Source organism: Trichomycterus rosablanca, chromosome 1, assembly GCF_030014385.1.
Source record: "Trichomycterus rosablanca isolate fTriRos1 chromosome 1, fTriRos1.hap1, whole genome shotgun sequence".
Lineage (NCBI taxonomy): Eukaryota > Metazoa > Chordata > Actinopteri > Siluriformes > Trichomycteridae > Trichomycterus > Trichomycterus rosablanca.
The window spans coordinates 54,173,643-54,193,584 of NC_085988.1; the positions used below are offsets into that span (position 1 = coordinate 54,173,643).

General features: G+C 36.2%; 1 protein-coding gene across 3 annotated transcripts; it reads left to right on the forward strand.

Moving 5' to 3' along the window:
- Positions 1–261: 261 nt before the first annotated feature.
- tmem181 (transmembrane protein 181) lies at positions 262–18,772 on the forward strand. Of its 3 annotated transcripts, XM_062994640.1 has the most exons (18): positions 393–411; positions 1,087–1,210; positions 1,492–1,595; positions 2,994–3,055; positions 4,649–4,742; positions 5,223–5,338; positions 7,064–7,192; positions 7,323–7,403; positions 7,545–7,644; positions 8,983–9,113; positions 9,563–9,654; positions 12,195–12,252; positions 13,736–13,838; positions 14,064–14,115; positions 14,522–14,604; positions 15,105–15,194; positions 16,225–16,291; positions 16,467–18,772. In XM_062994640.1, exons 2-18 carry the CDS (start codon positions 1,203–1,205, stop codon positions 16,549–16,551), a joined length of 1,455 nt encoding a protein of 484 aa, XP_062850710.1. In that variant the 5' UTR covers positions 393–411; positions 1,087–1,202; the 3' UTR covers positions 16,552–18,772. The 3 variants fall into 3 exon arrangements, with proteins under 3 accessions (XP_062850708.1, XP_062850709.1, XP_062850710.1); XM_062994638.1 differs by lacking the exon at positions 1,087–1,210 and having other exon boundaries at positions 262–416; XM_062994639.1 differs by lacking the exon at positions 1,087–1,210 and having other exon boundaries at positions 262–416; positions 16,470–18,772.
- The last annotated feature ends 1,170 nt before the right edge of the window (positions 18,773–19,942 follow it).

The following is a 19,942-nucleotide window of genomic DNA, read 5'->3' on the forward strand; positions in this document are numbered from 1 at the left end:
TTACATGTAATTTGGTAATAATTTAATTTAAGGAACAAAAAAATCTAAGGAGCCACTTGGGAGCCGAAAGAGCCGGCTCTTTTCAGTGAGCCGAGCCAAAAGAACCGGCTCTCTAAAAAGAGCCGGAATTCCCATCACTAATTATAATTTTAAAAAACATTCCTGTGCCTCTCCAAACTGAAATGTCACTAACCTCGTGAGAACTGCCACCCAGGCTGCTGCAAGTGGCAGTTCTCACGAGGTTAGTGCGGACAGCGGGAACAAACCTGGAACAGGGAGAGATGGATGGATGCAAGGAGAGAGAGGGCATTCCTGCCAAAAAAGTAAAGACTGCATGTAAATATCTAGAGAAATGGGACATCGAATTTACCTTTCTAAAGAGGAGCAGGATGGGGCAGAGTTATGCATTCTGTAAGGTTTGTAACTGTGTTTTCATTTAGGCTGTATTATAAGAATTACATATGTAGGAATGTCCACAGCATTTCAGTGTCAACAAAGGTAGGCCTATCAGATTCTGATCATCTAATTGTAGTATGTAAGTGGTTCACAGGTGGTTATTTTAGATTTCTTGTAAACCTGTCTTAAAATGTAAGGGATACTGAACCTCGGTTGGGCTGGTGGGACGGCTCGAAGCGCGCGGCGGAAAATTTCCCTTATTTTTAAATCCAAAACTTGACAGGTATGGTGTAGTCCAGTATGCAGTTTGGGAGAATTAGGGGCTGTTTCCTCAGAATACTATAACAGAACGAATAAATGTATCAATAAATTAATAGAAAGTTACAATGGTGAACATCCCATGATCCTGGAACCTGGGATTTGTTTTTGTCGTCTCTTACTGTGTGTATTACCGTGTTTACTACCGTGTTTACTACCGTGTTTCCTCCACTCTCCCTAAAAAGATGCCAAAGGTGAATTGGCTGTTTTAAATTACCCCTAGATATGAGTGTTCAGTGTACCAGTGTTCAGTGTTTCCGGGTAAGCTCCTGATAAACCGCCACCTTCATCAGGCTGAAACTTATAAAATATAATTGAATAAATAAATCTCTGGTTCAAGCGCAAGTGGTTGACAGACTTTTATTTTGACAGAAATTACCGCTCGCTCTTATCAGCGAAAATTATACAGAGCTGAGGTATACGGATATGCTGTGCTGACCTGTCAGGAACTACGGTGATGTGTTGGGTTTTCAAAACAGATTGCCAAAATGGACATGTACGTTTAAATACATTTCTTTATTTATTTTGATATTTTTGCAGTTCCAGATATGGGAGCGTTTTTAAGTTTATTGTGTCCGTCTACTGTAGCTGTGTATGTAGCAAGCTAGCCGTATGTTTGACTGCACCTAGCTAGGTATATAGCAATAAGTGGTTTCAGTAGATTGGTAGGTGCATGATAACTGTTACCGGTTATCTTAGCAAATTCTCAGTCAGATTGTCAATAAATCTTCTATTTGAAACGATAGTAAATCACATCTTTGTTTCTGTGTGTATTAGGTTAGCACCTATGCGGCTTTACACCCTCACCAGAAGGCATTTCGTTTTGATGTTTGTGGTGTTTTTGATGTGTTTTGGACTCACTTTGTTAATTGGTGTTGCAGGTAAGTCTGTCTGACTGATCAAAGTAAAATTATTTAATATTTTCTGTGTTTCTTAAGATACCATAGTTTTACTGCAGTGATTAAATCGTTTAAATCTGCAAGCATTTTTTCTCAATTCCAGTTCTACAGCTAAAACATCTATTCCTGCTAGAATACTGAATACACCGTGATAAATGTCTTATTTGTAAAAACGCATTATTTGTATGCATTATTAGCATAAACACTGATCATCCATAACATTAAAACCTCCGTGTTTCTACACTCACTGTCCATTTTATCAGCTCCACTTACCATATAGAAGCACTTTGTAGTTCTACAATTACTGACTGTAATTCATCTGTTTCTCTGCATGCTTTGTTAGCCCCCTTTCATGCTGTTCTTCAATGGTCAGGACTCTCCCAGGACCACTACAGAGTAGGTATTATTTGGGTGATGGATCATTCTCAGCACTGCAGTGACACTGACATGGATGGTGGTGGTGTGTTAGTGTGTGTTGTGCTGGTATGAGTGGATCAGACACAGAAATGCTGATGGAGTTTTTAAACACCTCACTGTCACTGCTGTGATCACTGATGAAGGTCTAGAAGATGACCGAACTCAGCAGATATAGATAAGGGATAAGCTAGGTAGGAGTGTCTAATAGATTGAACAGTGAGTGGACACGGTATTTAAAAACTCCAGCAGTGCTGCTGTGTCTGATCCACTAATCCACTAATCCACAACGCACACTAGCACACCACCACTTGTCACTGCAGTGCTGAGAATGATCCACCACCTAAATAATACCTACTCTGTGGGGGTCCTGACCATTAAAGAACAGGGTGAAAGCAGTCTAAAAATGCATGCAGAGAAACAGATGGACTACAGTCAGTAATTGTAGAACTTCAAAGTTCTTCTATATGGTAAGTGGAGCTGATAAAATGGACAGTGAGTGTAGAAACAATGAGGTGGTTTTAATGTTATGGCTGATAAGTGTACTTTATACTGGGAATAGACCTAAAATTACATTGAAAAATCCAGAAAAGAATTGTAAATTAAAATGACATTGTTTTTCATACAAATGACTTCTGTATAGCTAAACCATATAGCTGTGAGCTGTCATTTGCTTGTCTGCACTGTGACTTTTTTCTTATATTTTTTATATATAACGTTTATTAATCCAGAAAGCTCTGATTTTTAAAATCAAATCTTTACTGTTAGTGTTTCTGTAGGTGTAAATGAAGTATCTGCATTTGTACTTCATCTTTCATAATTAATGCATAGAATTCCCATGCTTAAAGAAATGCTGACAGACTCACTACATTCATTGAAAAACTTGAAACTAAAGGGTAAAATTGTGTCAGTTGGAATACAAGTAGCTGCTTTTGAACTGTGATTTCTTTTGTTTTTATTTTATAGGACCTAAAATTATAATTGAAAATTCCTACAGTGTTTTAAACAGTGGTGCCAATGCATCTAAGGTAAGTATAACTGCATGTAGAATGCTATCAGATGTCATCATTTGTATGTATAGGTTTTAGTGTACTCTCCACAGTACATGTGCCCTCCACAAGTTAATCTGAGAGTGTATTTTGAAATGGAGTAAAGTAGATTAGAAAATCCATTTAAAAACTCAATGTTTATTCCTTTATATACTGTATAATACTGTATACTCTACCATGTTGTTATACTGTGTCACAAACTTAAATTTCTCAAATCAGAATGCAGCAGATCGAAGTCTGATGTATTTAAACCCATACACAGTTCATGCATCGATGCTTTCTGTTTTTAGATGCATTTGAAATGTTTAAAAGTCTTTACTTGATGAGACATTAATGGCTGCATTAATGTACTTGAATTTAATATGCTAATAAGAAATACAAACCCCATGTCCAGAAAAGTTGGAACATTTTGTAAAATTGCTGTAAAAAAAAGAAGCCCCATCTGAGCTTTTTGGTGTTTGTTAGTGGTGTGCGATACTGCAAAATTTGGTATCGATCCGATACCAAGTAAATACAGGGCCTGCTGTAAGTACAGTAGCTGCTCTCAGTAAGGTTGTAAATAAATTCAGTTGTTTAAAGGGGTCTGATTTCTTGTTTCTGGTGCTTTACTTTCTCACAATGTTACCATCATGGCGTATCACCACCAAGCGGCTAACTCATACCACATAGTTGTGTTTGCTGGGTGAATACATTTGCAAATTTTTAATAGTGACCGAATATATGTGTCCTTGTCAATTTAAAAGAAAAAAATCGATGCTATTCTGTTTACATTTATAAGCACAAAGTCAAAAGGAAAGAGCTCTCCTTCACCAAAACACGGAATAAGAGCCTCACTACATGCGCCGATTCATTTGCGTAGGGTGCGCAAAGTGCGTAAGGTGCACCCGTACTTTACGTACGTATAGTTTACACTATTATTTCCATAAAATTGCCCCAATTTCTGTATCTGCAAAGCAAAGTATTCAAAAACTTACAATCTTCCAATACCTACCAATGTACTGATGTCTGTTAGGATTTTAACAACAGAACAACATGATGGTACCACAACAAAACACAGCAGAGCAGGAGGGGAGGAGTGGAGTCTGAACAGACATGGTCTTTACTTTCTGATGAAATGGGAGAAACGTGCTGAATGTAGCGGAGAAAAAGTAAAACTAAAGTATCGATCCCATCACACTAGTATCGATCCAATACCAATACCAACGTTGGTATCGATAATATCAATATTTGGATCGATCCGCCCACCACTAGTGTTTGTTACAGGCATCACATTCTACAATAAAAAGTGTTTATATTTACAAACTACAATGAAGTTGGTCAGTTGGAATATTTTTCTTAATCTTTATCTACTTTTACTATTAAAAATTCAAGAAAATTAATAAATTACAGATTCTTTTTTTTATTGCATTTTACCAAATGTCTCAACTTTTCTGGAAGTAGGGTTTGTACATTTTCCATATAGATTCTTCTATTAATTGATAATGATTATTCATACCGTTGAACATTGTTTAAAGAAACTATACAATATTAAGAATGTTTGTGAGGTTTGTTGGCTTGTGTTTTGTTTTTTAGACTGGACCCTTTCAACTGAAATCCCCACCACTGTCAAATTATAACCAGCAACTATGGCTCATATGTGTCATAGAGATGGCACATCAGAAGGACGGTGAGACATTTTAGCATGTTTCACTGATTAAACACCTCCTAATCATTACTGTGTATCTAAGTTTTTTTTTTTTTACTTAATGTTGTGGACAATGTTGTGTGTTATTTTGTTATAGAGGTGAGTTTGTTCTCAATTTAGTGCACACTTTGTTATTTTGTTATAGAGGTGAGTTTGTTTGTTTGGTAAAACAAGGTTTTAGCAACACTTTTCAGGAGAGGCTCTATGTGCACATGATCATGAAACAACATGTTTTTTGCTGTATAACTGTAATTAAGTGGTTGTTCAGAGATGTCAGTACAATTTTTATCAGGCTATCAATTCTACTAATTTTGATTGCTGTGATAAAGTGATATTATTTGATATAATATTTATTTCTTTATAGTGCCCCAGTTGCTTTTTATATAAATGACCAGCATTCACATTAGTTTGGTTAATTTTCAGCATTTAACTTCTTACAGTTGTGTTGTTTGCTTTTCTCAGAACTCAAAAGAAAGTTTGAGATGAATGTGGAATTAAAAGGTGTGATGCAGGATGGCAGCATAATGCACATTAGTGATAATGTGCACCGTAAATCCCGTACCCTGCGCTGTGCCCCAGTGAGTCTTTCAGCAACTTAAGAAATATCATTTATTGCTGTCGTTTGAACTGTTTTGTAAATGCTGACTTGATTATTTGCTTTTAAATATTTATATTAATATTTATACAGTGGGGTCAAAAAGTATTTAGTCAGCCACTGATTGTGCAGGTTCTCCTACTTAGAATGATGAGAGAGGTCTGTAATTTTCATCATAGGTACACTTCAACTATGAGAGACAAAATGAGAGAAAAAATCCAGGAAATCACATTGTAGGATTTTTAAAGAATTTATTTGTAAATTATGGTGGAAAATAAGTATTTGGTCAATAACAAACAAGCAAGATTTCTGGCTCTCACAGACCTGTAACTTCTTCTTTAAGAAGCTCTTCTGTCCTCCACTCATTACCTGTATTAATGGCACCTGTTTGACCTCGTTATCTGTATAAAAGACACCTGTCCACAGCCTCAAACAGTCAGACTCCAAACTCAATCATGGCCAAGACCAAAGAGCTGTCGAAGGACACCAGGAAGAAAATTGTAGACCTGCACCAGGCTGGGAAGAGTGAATCTACAATAGGCAAGCAGGTTGGTGTGAATAAATCAACTGTGGGAGCAATTGTAAGAAAATGGAAGACATACAAGACCATTGATAATCTCCCTCGATCTGGGGCCCCATGCAAGATCTCATCCGGTGGGGTCAAAATGATCATGAGAACGGTGAGCAAAAATCCCAGAACTACACAGAGGGACCTGATGAATGACCTGCAGAGAGCTGGGACCAAAGTAACAAAGGCTACCATCAGTAACACACTACGCCGAGAGGGACTCAAATCCTGCAGTGCCAGGCGTGTCCCCCTGCTTAAGCCAGTACATGTCCAGACCCGTCTGAAGTTTGCCAGAGAGCATATGGATGATCCAGAAGAGGATTGGGAGAATATCATGTGGTCAGATGAAACCAAAATGGAACTTTTTGGTAAAAACTCAACTCGTCGTGTTTGGAGGAAGAAGAATGCCGAGTTGCATCCCAAGAACACCATACCTACTGTGAAGCATGGGGGTGGAAACATCATGCTTTGTGGCTGTTTTTCTGCAAAGGGCACTGGACGACTGATCTGTGTTAAGGGAAGAATGAACGGGGCCATGTATCGTGAGATTTTAAGCCAAAACCTCCTTCCATCAGTGAGAGCATTGAAGATGGAACGTGGCTGGGTCTTCCAGCATGACAATGATCCCAAACACACCGCTCGGGAAACGAAGGAGTGGCTTCGTAAAAAGCATTTCAAGGTCCGGGAGTGGCCTAGCCAGTCTCCAGACCTCAACCCCATAGAAAATTTGTGGAGTCCGTGTTGCCCAGTGACAGCCCCAAAACATCACTGCTCTAGAGGACATCTGCATGGAGGAATGGGCCAAAATACCAGCTACAGTGTGTGCAAACCTGGTGAAGACTTACAGGAAACGTTTGACCTCTGTCATTGCCAACAAAGGTTATGTTACAAAGTATTGAATTGAACTTTTGTTATTGACCAAATACTTATTTTCCACCATAATTTACAAATAAATTCTTTAAAAATCCTACAATGTGATTTCCTGGATTTTTTTTTTCTCATTTTGTCTCTCATAGTTGAAGTGTACCTATGATGAAAATTACAGACCTCTCTCATCTTTCTAAGTAGGAGAACCTGCACAATCAGTGGCTGACTAAATACTTTTTGACCCCACTGTATATAATATTTTTTCCCTGACAGCCTGAACAGAAGTGTGATGAGATCATTGTTGTGCATCTGGGTTATCTGACATACACTCAGTATCAAATCAATGTCAGTCTAAAAGACCTGGAAGATCTGGTGCAGAACATCCAAAATGTTACATTTATGGTGAGCGACTACTGCCGTATTATCGGTCAAAGATGATTTAATTTTATGCTCTTTTTAAACAACAAAAATTTTGAATTGTTTAATGATCCTAGCAGAGTAATGTCCATAATCCTGTGTTGTCCTGTAACAGATCAAAACATACAACCCTACATTCTCCCAGACTGAGATCTGGTTCCGGTTTGTGTTTGTCGTCATGACTTTTGCAGTGACGGTAAGCATGTTCTCAAATTCTGTTGTAATAACGATATCTGTTCATTTGTTTTTGTTTTTTTGCGTATTGTATTTATATTTTTGGGAAATGTTTTTTTTTGTAAAATGAGATGATAAATAGTTTATTTTATGTGTTTTTTAGTGTATATTTGCTCACTCTTTAAGAAAATTCTCAATGAGAGATTGGGGAATGGAGCAGAAGTGGATGTCCATTTTGTTGCCTTTACTTTTGCTGTACAATGGTAAGCATCCCATGTTCATAATTTAACTAACAATCTTGTACTGGAATTCCTAAAGACTAAAACCTGGCAGTATAAAAAGTCTTGGCACTAACAAGGATTTTAAACCACACATTAGCTTTATGCGGTGAAAAATTTAATTGCTCTAATTACAATCTTAATTCCAGATAAATGAGGCTATTTGATGTATTGCTATATTAGTCTTTCTAGTTAAGAAACACCACTTGTCGGGAATGGTTTAACCCTTAAGCTTGTAGTGGGAAAACCTACATGGTGTCCCTGGGTAGAATAGGTCCCCAGCCTTCTCATGGTGTTTGTTAGTGGTGATCAAATGAGGTGCCTTGTTTACAGTGAGGTGTGACCCGTGTTTGCAGAGAAAGGGATCCTGGTGTTTGAGGGGAGTGGTGATCGTGGTCACCATGTCCTCAAAACAGTACTTTGGCCCAGACTTTGCATAGATGGGAGGTTGGAGAGGCCCGCTCCTATAAATCGGCTGTTCAGAATATGTCTTGGTTGTATCTTTCATTAGATCCCTAAAATGTGCTTGCTCAGGGTCAATCAAGCACCAGTAACACCTGGAGTTTTGAGTATATCACCCTTGTATCCCTTTGAAGAGGAAATTGCTAAAGTACATACAATGAACGTACAATAAAAAAGAAAACAAGAAAGAACCAAAAAAAATCACATTTATTTGTTTTATGAGTGAAGCTCATCATTGGATACCAAAGGGGAATGTTGAGCTTTATACCCCAAATACAATTATATTCTGTAAATGTCAGAAGTATGGCCATGGATCATTCACATTCACGGTACCAGCTGCACCTGCAGAGAGGGGGGCCTTAACGTCCTAAAGCCCCCAAATGCAGGAACTATGGGGGCTCACACTAAGCAGCAGACAACTTTTCCTACATGGTTTAAGGAAAAGCAACAGATAATCAAATGTACAAGAAAAATGAGCCATACAGAGTCCAAAAAAATCGTAGGTGACTCCCCCAGCTTTAGGTTTACAAAGTCCTTTGCAGCAGTAGTGAAGGCTACCCGATCCAGTGCGTTTTAAAGTAAACATAAATGCAGATTGTGTCCATTTGTATTTACTTTTGTCTGAAATTTAATTAAAGTGCATTCAGGTGGCGCAGTCTGTTACACTAGCCCACTATCAGCTGGCCTGGTGTCTACACAGACATAATTGGGTATGTCTTGACTATGACACAGACATAACTGGCTATGTCCGCCTCGGCCCTGACCAGGATAAAGGTTAATGAAAGTAAAAAAAAATTAGTTAACCTATAGAGTTAAGTGATCTATTAAAACATATGCCATATTTTTCCTCTCCTGTTTTAGATCCATTTTTCCCGTTGTCCTTCCTGACAAACAGCTGGTTTCCTGGAACACTGGACACGTTTTTTCAGGCTCTGTTCCTGTGCATGCTGCTGCTCTTCTGGCTCTGTGTATATGATGGTATCAGAGTACAGGTTTGTTTTTTTCCCTTCTTTTATCTAAATGATTAAAATTTTAATTATTTATTTATGATAGTAAATACTCAACGAAATAAGGAATTAAAGTTTTAGCAAATGTCGAAAATATTGAACTTTTTGACATGTTATAATTTGTGCTGATATGGCGTTAAACTCTACTGTCTCTAATCTCTAATAGACAGATATACCTTCCTAATACACTTGGGTATGCTTAAGAAAATAATTTCCCTAATTTGCCAAATTCTGGGCATTTTTGTTTTTATTTTTTAAATCGTTGTGCCTCTTGAAATTGCCGCCTTGTGTTTCCAGAAACATATCCTAAACATTTTGTCCTGGCATGTGAGGAGAACTTACAATCTCTTGACAATCTCTTAAAAATAAATTGTGTTTTTTACAGCATTCTCTTACATTGTCAGGTAAATTCTAATCTGTAGTTATACCCTTAGGGGGAGAGGAAGTGCTTTACATTCTACTTGCCCAAGCTGGCAATTGTGGGCCTGCTGTGGATTTCTGCCGTGACCCTAGGAATATGGCAACTGTAAGATATGTCTATAATTCTATTATTTGTCGTACAAAGGAAAGATTTCCAATGTTTTCACTGAACAGCTTCATTGTATTTTGTGAATGTAAACAAATTTTCAATTTGATGCCTGCAACATACTCAAAGTTGGGACGGGGTTAAATGTGGCTCTACCAAAGGATCAGTCTCTGCAAGCAAAAATGGGTCGGGCTCACCACTTTGTGTAACCTCATGAGGAAATTGTCAATCCAGTCAAACAACATTTCTCAAAACTGCTAATAATTTAAGTCTTTCACCATGTACTGAACCTAATATTATACAACCCCAGATCAGATGAAGTTGGGACAGTATGGAAAATGCTTGAAAAAAAAAACAGAAGTTGTGTTCTCTGTGCGAAAGACACAAAGGACCTTCCACATAAAAGACCTAAATTGCTTAGTAGTAATGCGTGTGCTTGATTGGCCTGCCAGCAATCCGTTTCAAATTAAAAGCATATAGAACATTATGAGAAGGAAGATTGCACAATGGCATCCACAGACTGTTGAGCAGCTAAAGTCTTCTACAACCCCTGGCAAAAATTATGGAATCACCACTCTTGGAGGATGTTCATTCAATTGTTTAATTTTGTTAAAAAAAAAAAAATCACAAACATGCCACAAAACTATCATTTTTTTAAATTCCAACCTTCTGGCATTAAGAAACAATAAAAAAAGAAAGGAATATAATTGTTGTGGTCAGTCACAATTGCTTTTTTTAGATCAAGTAGAGGAAAAAAATATGGCATCACTCAATTCTAAGGAAAAAATTATGGAATCACTCTGTAATTTGCAGTTCTAAAACAAACACCTGCAGCAGATTAAATTAGCTAATTATTCTTTAGTTTAAAAAGAGTGCTCACACCTTGGAGAGCTGTTGCACAAAGCGGCTTGACATAAATCATGGCTCCAACATAAGAGATGTCAGTTGAAACAAAGGAGAGGATTATAAAACTTCTTCAAGAAGGTAAATCATCACGGAATGTCGCAAAAGATGTTGGTTGTTCCTAGTCAGCTGTGTCTAAAATCTGGACCAAGTACAAACAAAATGGGAAGGTTGTAAAATGGAAGCATACTGGTAGACCAAGGAAGACATCAAAGCGTCAAGATAGAAAACTTAAAGCAATAGGTCTTGAAAACAGAAAATGAACAACAAAACAAATGAGAAACAAGTGGGCGGAAAGTGGACTCAATGTCTGTGACCGAACTGTAAGAAATTGCCTAAAAGAAATGGGATTTACATACAGAAAAGCCAAATGAAAGCCATCATTAACATCTAAACAGAAAAGAACAAGGTTAAAGTGGGCTAAAGAAAAGCAATCATGGACCGTGGGGCACTGGGTGAAAGTGATCTTCAGTGATGAATCGCAAATCTGCATTGGGCAAGGTAATGATGCTGGAACTTTTGTTTGGTGCCGGTCCAATGAAATTTATGAAGATAACTGCCTGAAGAAAACATGTGAATTTCCACAGTCATTGATGATATGGGCCTGCATGTCAGGTAAAGGCACGGCGGAGATGGCAGTCATTACATCTTCAATAAATGCCAAAGTCTACATTGAAATTTTGGACACATTTCTTATTCCATCAGTTGAAAGGATGTTTGGTGATGATGACTTAATTTTTCAAGATGATAATGCATCTTGCCATAGGGCAAAGGACGTGAAAACTTTCCTTCAAGAAAACATATAATGTCAATGGCATGGCCTGCAAATAGTCCGGATCTCAGTCCAGTTGAAAATCTCTGGTGGAAATTGAAGAAAGTGGTCAATGACAAGGTTTCAACCTGCAAAGTTGATCTGGCAACAGCAATAAGAGACAGTTGGAGCCAGATTAATGAAGAATACTGTTTGTCATTAGTTAAGTCCATGCCTCAGAGAATTCAAGCTGTTATAAAAGCCAGAGGTGGTGCAACAAAGTACTAATGGTGCAGTGTTTTTCTCATGATTCCATAATTTTATCTTTAGAATTGAGTGATTCCATATTTTTTTCCTATACTTGATCTAAAAAAAAAAAAAAGCAATTGTGACTGACCACAACAATTACATTTCTTTCTTTTTTAATTGTTTCTTAATGCCAGAAGGTTTAAGAAAATTAAACGATTGAAAGAACATCCTCCAAGAGTGGTGATTCCATAATTTTTGCCAGGGGTTGTATAAAGCAAGAATAATATTCAGTTATATACAGTTCACAAACAGTTAAAAATGTCATTAATAGGATAGGTAATGCAACACAGTGGTAAAACATGCCTCTCTCAAATTTGAGCGTGTCAGTAAAAGCTTTGTTAACCTTTATTTGTCTCTTTGAGGGAATGACGGTATCTAACAGAACACAAATTCTTGTTTGTGTTGCATTTTAAAAAATTTACCAGAATGAATAATTTTCTAGTTAAAATACAATGTGTGGACATATGATTGAGAGAAACTGTGGTATAGGCTTGAGAATAAACAATTCAATACACTGCCATCAGCTGACATTTGACTTTAGGCTGCTTGTTGTTATACCTTTTCATTGTATTTTTAGGGTAAATGAACTGCAGGATCCTACTTATCGATATAACATCGATATCAAACACTTTCAGGTATGAACACTACACGTTGAAAAGTCTCCCTAGAACCTTTCTTTAAGTCAAGCTAGAAAAACTTTTAGTTTTTTTTCTGTGTGCCATGTACTGGAAAGCATGATTCAAAGCATGAGCTACACAGCATGTGGATGCCTGGCCTTCAGGGTTTTTATCCTTTTAAATGTAGATCATAGACAATGAGTCGTTGTATCTCACCAGCTCAATTGCATCAGTGGGTTCCAAGTATAGATCTAATGTCAGTCAATTCCTGTTTAGTAAGGTTACATTTTAACGCTGAAATATTTTGATCTCTGCAATTATAAAACATAAGATAAATAAACACATTTAAACATTTAAAACACATTTACACCATTAAAAATAGTTTCAATAAAAATTAAAGACTAAGTGACAGGGGTTTACAGATAGTATAAACGATAGAAGGTTGCAAAAAAGTTGCAATATATTCCACAGATTATTTAAATACCTAACTGAGAATAAAGTACTTGCTGTAAAAGTATGGTTCATTGTTACATTTTTTAAAGGTGTTTTTAGATGGCAGTCTTTCAGCGTAGCCCTTTAAAAGGTTGATACAATATTGATACCAAAGCGGTTCTAGCTACCAAGCCTTCATTCTGCAAATTATTCAAAATATTACAGCCATCATTATGACCGATTCGCCTTATGTTTACTTCTTTAATAGACACATTTACAACCCAGAGTAAATCAATGTATTGGATCTGAAACAGTTATGTTAAGATTGTTCTTATCCAGTGTTGAAACCATGTTCGTAAGGAAGTCCTGATATTGGATTTTGTCCTGCTGACATTCTGAATATAGTGACATTGACAAAAGTAATTTTACTTTGGATTATTAGGCATCTGTTTATCGGTGTGAGTAGAATTGCTTAAACATTTTGCCATACAGTTTAGACCTCTTCAAATTCTTGGGTTTGTTGATTTACTTAGTGAAAATAATTTAACACCCCCCTTACTGAAAACAAAGTTAAATATGGCATTTTTTACTAATGTCTGTTCACACTTTTTATTCCCTGAATTTAATGTAATTAGACAAATAAATGAATGCATTATGAATTTTTGCATATGCCACATTTTGTTTCATTATTTTTTTCAATTTGTTAAATGAAGCTAATCAACAGTCATCGTGCATTAAAATATGAAGAACCTTGTGTCTTTAAAGGATGTTAAGGTTATTAACAAAAAATGGAATTTGATCAGGGTTATCCCAATTTTTGCGTTAGACCAAATTTACTGTCCCCATCACAAATATTGGTACCTTTTGAAAACAAATATGTACTGCTTATCCACATGATTAAATAAAAAGCTATTATCTGTCATAAGCAATGATTAAAAGAAAAAAAAACAACAACAAATGCACAGTTTGTGCACAATGAACAAAATATTTGTTTACATTTTACATTTCAGTTGTGTCTCTGTCAGTGTAATGTATGTATGTTTGTAATGCATAATGTATGTTTTTACAGGGCATGAAAATGTTGTTTGTGTGCTTGGTGGCTCTGTATGTTCTGTATCTGGGGTTTCTTCTTATTCGAGCGTGGTCAGAGCTGAAGAATATGCCGTACTCAGGTAATGCACACATTTTCGTGGATTAATGTATTTTTCGTTCTTTTTTTAACATTAGTTAACATCGTCTGCATTTTGAGTTTTTACATGATAACCAGTGCTAATATTTTCTGATTTCTACATAATTAATTCAGACTATTACATTTGAAGAAATTTTAACGTAGACTTTATATTCAGTTTGAGTTAAAGAATTGTAAATCAGTAACAGTTGTTTGGGTTTTGTTTTAGATTTGCGAGTGAAGTTTCTAACAGGTCTCACTCTGCTGGTTTTGCTAATAAGGTAATTTTAATTAACTTTTCCACCATAATGCTGCAATACATTTGGATGTTTGCTACTAAATAAAACTACTGATAATTCTCTTCTTTTAAACAAAAGGATAAGTTTTGGTCACACAAATGTTTACTCTTCATAACTGAATGATTGGTCATGTATCATTCATTGGTCCCATAGAAATAAAATAAAACAATATTTACACTTTTATTAAGTAAGAGCACTTTAAAGTGAACTTCTGTGATAACTGATAAAGATGACTAACAAACTACTTACATTTCAATGGTAAAAATATTTGCTAACCATTGGGATATTTAGTTCAATAAAAGAGTAACAGATTAAGTTTACATTTGTAATCATTTTACACTGACTGTTAGACATGTTATTGTTTTATATATCTCTTTTACTCTTTCAGCATGGTAATACTCTACCTGCGGTTTGGCTCAAAAGCTCTACAGGACAACTTTGTTGCAGAACTGTCTACCAACTATCAGAATTATATCCTTTGATGTCATTTTAAATGATCCCACATTTCTTGTGCCAGTTGTTAAGAACATTATTTATACAGTTGTATGTGAAAATGTTCAAACCCCCCACTAGTTGAAGGGTATTATAGTGATGTGTATAAAATTAAATGAAAATATACAACAAGAAGTAAAACAGAGAACAAATATTTATTGATACAAGCAATTTTGACATCATAAGTTGACATGATTTGGAGTTTAAATGAAAAACATCCGATTCTCATGAAAAATGTCCAAGTCGTAATTATATTAATGTGTTTGAAATTATATCATTATTTAGTCCATACTGTGCAGTGAAACACTTTTTTTGCATTTTCCATACTGTCCCAACTTTTTCTAATTTGGGGTTGTATGTAACAAAGCATTGCTAATTTATCCACACTAAGTAGTAATAGTAAATAACAATTAAAATATTTTCAGATGTTTTAAGATATTTTGTGTTTTTTGACCTACCATGTTCCTTAACGTCTTTACCAGCTGAATTTTTATCCTTCTATGGTCTTTTGAACTTTTACCTGTACACACTAGCTTTTATCTACTCGCCCTCCAAAAATGCAGTGTATGGTAAGTTGTACATCAACACCAATAGACACCTAATAATGTAAATACACAATAAGGACAAGGGCAGTTAGTGTCCTGACCCAATAAATATATTTTTACTTATGTTGATGATTTTGGAATAGTGAAGGTCAGTAGTTTGCCCCACTTTTATATATAATTGCATAGTGTTGTTTTTATATAGAGAATTTGTTAAAAATATTATTTTTGCATTATTCTTGGCTTGGCTTTACAAAAACAATAATAGTGAAATCAGTTTTTCCCATTGTGAAATTACTTGTTGCAACTCTGCATTTGTGTTAGAGTGTGTTTCTACAGAGAGCTCCAATAAGTATGGAGAAGCATGCTACGCTCGCAGTATTCCTCTGCTAATGCCACAACTAGACAGTGAGGGTTGTTGCAACAGCAAGGCAGTGGCTCCACATGAGCCTTTCTTCCTTGGCTACAGTCTGTGTCTGTTTAGTTCTTCATCAGGCTGGTAGCACTGCTAAGACTCGGAAATGAACCTATATTTCTGCCAGCTGAAGTGATTATACAGTATAATTAACATCATAATGAAAGAAGCAGGACTGGAGAAAAATGATTAAGGATGCAAGATGGAAAAGTGAAGGAACCATTAATACCTTTGATGTGTAGATGACACAACACCCAGGCCCTTAAAAGAAAAGAGTGAAAAGATAAGACTTAAGCTCATTATGATAAAGACAACAGTCATGGCAACAGGCAAGACCCTTACTTTGTCATTAAAAGAGATGGTGTCGAAGTGGTGGACAGGGTTTGCCTACTTTTTAACATTATTAACAGCGTAGGATCCAGCAGTTAAAAAATACACAAACTGGTACACAAGCAGAACAAGAAAAAGGAACTAGTGATCTTCAGATGTAAAGTTTTTTTTCTCTTCAAACAATATCAGAATTGTCCCGACTATGACCCACTGATTTTTTAAGTATAGATGTACAAGTTAAATTTGAGCGATTTGAGTGAATGCTTGTTTAGCGTTCTGTACTTTGACATGCATTGTATGTTGTTTTTACAGATTCCCAGATGAAGGACAATCCTGCCTTTTCCATGCTGAATGATTCAGATGATGAAGTTATTTATGGGTATGACTAAAAGTAACATTTTTAAAAGATTCTAATTTCTAGCACTACAAAATATGCTATAACATTATATTATAAAAAAGTGTATACAGTGAAAAATTCTGATCCTTACTAAATGCCATGCTGTTTCTGTACTTTATTTTGTAATTTTATAATATATTTTTTCTTATGTGTTAAGCAGTGACTATGAAGACATGCCTCTTCAAAATGGCCGTGCCATCAAATCCACCTCCAAGTACCAGGATGAGACAGACAGTGACTAACATGATTCCTGATTTGTTCAGTTGCAATATTTTGGGACATGAGATATGAAGATTGTGAGAGGCTTTAGTGGCCTTTGTTAAAAAATGCCAATATCATATGCATACGTATGCTTAAGTGACAGTTTACTATGTCAAATCTACTTTGTACCTATACTAATTGGTCAGATGCAAGAATGTCTGCAATATACTGTAAGTGTACTTTATAGGTTTACGATTGTTTATGAGTGGGACAGCTGGTACAGTGGGTGCTGCATTGGTTGTAGGTGTGTGCTGCCCCACATGTCCATGGCAACCATGACGTGGACGGTGCATAGCATACCTAGATTGTTTTTTTTGTTTGAAGTACCCCATCCTTTAATGAAAAGGGACAATGGTTGAACGTTATTTGGGAGGGAAAAATCAAAAACCTGCAGAGTACACATACACGATGGGTGTACCAAATAAAATGGTTATTAAGTGTAAGTACAAGGTAGCTGTATCTAAAGAACAGGTGCATACAATAAGACAAAGTGCCAAAAAGTGCCTGTTGCCTAGGTCCTTTTGGATATGCATGCTAAATTGTATATACAAATTGGATATTTTTAGATGAATGTAATAATGAAATTCTACCTGTACTTTGCAATGGATTACAACTTGTTTTGTGGCAAATTTGTAAAGCTTAGTTTAAACATTTTAATCTGCGTTAACATGACTGCAGTCGAATATGTATTGAAGTGTAATTCAACACTTTGTAAATGTCATTTTTTTTATTCACCAGATATGGTTAACTTGACAAGAGGTGGTAATCTCTTGAGTTAAACAGTGGTGATGTGAACTTTGCCACACGATTCTGTTAAACAGCTTTATATATTTATTTATTGGGATTTTCTTTTTGCTGGACTGTTCAGTTTAAGACATCTTGTACACTACAGTGGCTTGAAAAGTAGACTTGACGGGTACTATTTTGCATTCTGCATGTGTAGCTAATTTAGAAAGCTATTTTGCCTAAGAGATTGTATTACAGATTAAGAGTAGTTAAATTAGCTTTTAAGATATTTCTTAAAATTGTATTGTAGCTAGCTCCTTCCTTGTGTGCTAGGGCTGGCTAGTAGCCCTACCAGTTGTACCAGGATCTTGTGGCACTTTAAGTTTTAAGATAAGACCACTACTCCAGACCTCAGTTCCAGTCACTGTTGGTGAGGATATTGTTCATGTTTTCTTTATGTTCACAAGCCACCCCCCCACCCCCAAAACCATGCAGTGTTCAGAACAGGCCTCTTAAGTGTCTCAATGGCTTGGGACAATGAATACTGACCAAATGTACCACACAGAAAAAGGCCTGCTAAAATATGGGACCAGAACTAAATTACTCATACTGTTTTTGTTTGTTGCAGTCACTGTCTGTGAGTTTATCACATTGTGTCCATATGAATTCGCTCCCACATCCCAAAAACATGCAGAAGGGGGATTTACAATTCTTAATTGCTTTCAGGTGTAAGTAACTAAAAGAGTGTATGATGTCCTGTGTTGGATTCTTGCCCTGCTCAGGGTGTGTTCCTGTGTATTTCACTTTTAACCAGTTTTACATTGAGCAAGCTAGCATGATTGTTTTCGTTAATACCGTACAGACCAATATCAATTTTACCTTCCTGTCAGAGATTTAAATTGATGGCTAAATTCAGTCCAATCAATGATTGTGACATTGTGTGGTAAACTGTTGTTTGATAAACTGGTCTTAATTTTTTTCTGAAGAGAACTGTCTTTACTGTGTTACACAATTTATTTTGCACACGTTCTGTCATTGCCATTCCAATTTTTGTGATATGAAAGCAAAAAAGTGCATTTTTACATTCTGATTTAATTTAATTGGGCTTTCATCATAATGTTTTGTATACTGTAAATAGCCAAAATGTATGTGAAAGAGAGGTGAAGTAAAAGCATATTTAAAGGTGTGGATATATTTTGATGTTTGTCGATTTATTCTACAAGCATATTTCCCAATACAGTGTTTAATCTGTGAAACTGTATTATTTAAACCACCTAAAACCTTAATTCCTTACCTATTAAATTGTTTTAATATTAAAACTGTCATCTTACCAATAAACTTGGCTCAAAGTAAAAACAGTTGTTCAGTGTTTGTTTTTTACTAAAAAGAAAAGCCTGAACCACTGATGTGAGTTATGCGATTATGTTGGACAGGTTAATGCAATTTGGAATCTGAAGTCTTTTAATATTTTCTGTAGAATAAAAACTTTAATATTGTCATAATTAAAATAAAAAAAGCTTTGAAAAATGTTTCTTCCTGCAGTGCTTATTCTGATAGCTTTTTACCAGCAATACAGCTATGAAGAATTTAAGGCCAAGTTAAATGTAGTTTAGACTTCAACTACACACTTCTTAATCACTGAATTCAGGTGTTTCATTCAGTCCTATTGACATGTGTATACAATTAAGCACCTAGCCATGCATACTGACTAAAAATGGGTCCTTCCAAAGAGCTCCCTAAAAGTGTGGTACTGTAATAAAATGCCACTTTTGCAACAATCCAGTTTGCTGAGTGCTAAGTCGCAATGCTCAGCTGACTCAATAAATGCAAAGTTTCAAACCTTGTGTTTCATTAACATCAGCCCAAAAAATATGTGCCAAAACTCTGGAGCAATGGAAATGTGTTCTGTAAAGTGCTTATCAATCTGGCATTCGAATGGATTTCAGTTATCTTCTTGAAAGGTGAATGGTTTTAAAGATGCCCTTGTAAATGGACAAGAACGGAATCTATTTTAAAGTTGTAATATTTTGTATGAAGGTTAGCCTACCCCAAACAGCATCTTAAACCATTTTGTCCAACATACGAACAAGCTTAACATTATGACCACCTTCCTAATATTGTGTTGGTCCCCCTTTTACTGCCAAAACAGCTCTGACCCGTTGAGGCATGGACTCCACTAGACCCCTGAAGGTGTGCTGTGGTATCTGGCACCAAGATGTTATCAGATCCTTTAACTCCTGTAAGTTGTGAGGTGGGGCCTCCATGGATCGGACTTGTTTGTCCAGCACATCCCACAGATGCTCGATTGGATTGAGATCTGGGGAATTTGGAGGCCAAGTCAACACCTCAAACTCGTTGTTGTGCTCCTCAAACCATTCCTAAACTATTTTTGCTTTGTGGCAGAGTGCATTATCCTGCTGAAAAAGGCCACAGCCATCAGGGAATAACCACATGGAAGGGAGGACCCAAGGTTTCCCAGCAGAACATTGCCCAAAGCATTACACTGCCTACACCAGTTTCAGCTTTGGTTTTTTGCAAGGCCAGAAAGTTACAAAATTACAAACTATATAATGGGCATCATATATATTTCATGGAAACAATTCCTCCTTTTTCCTTAAATGCAAAGCTTGAGCATGTCGTTTTTGC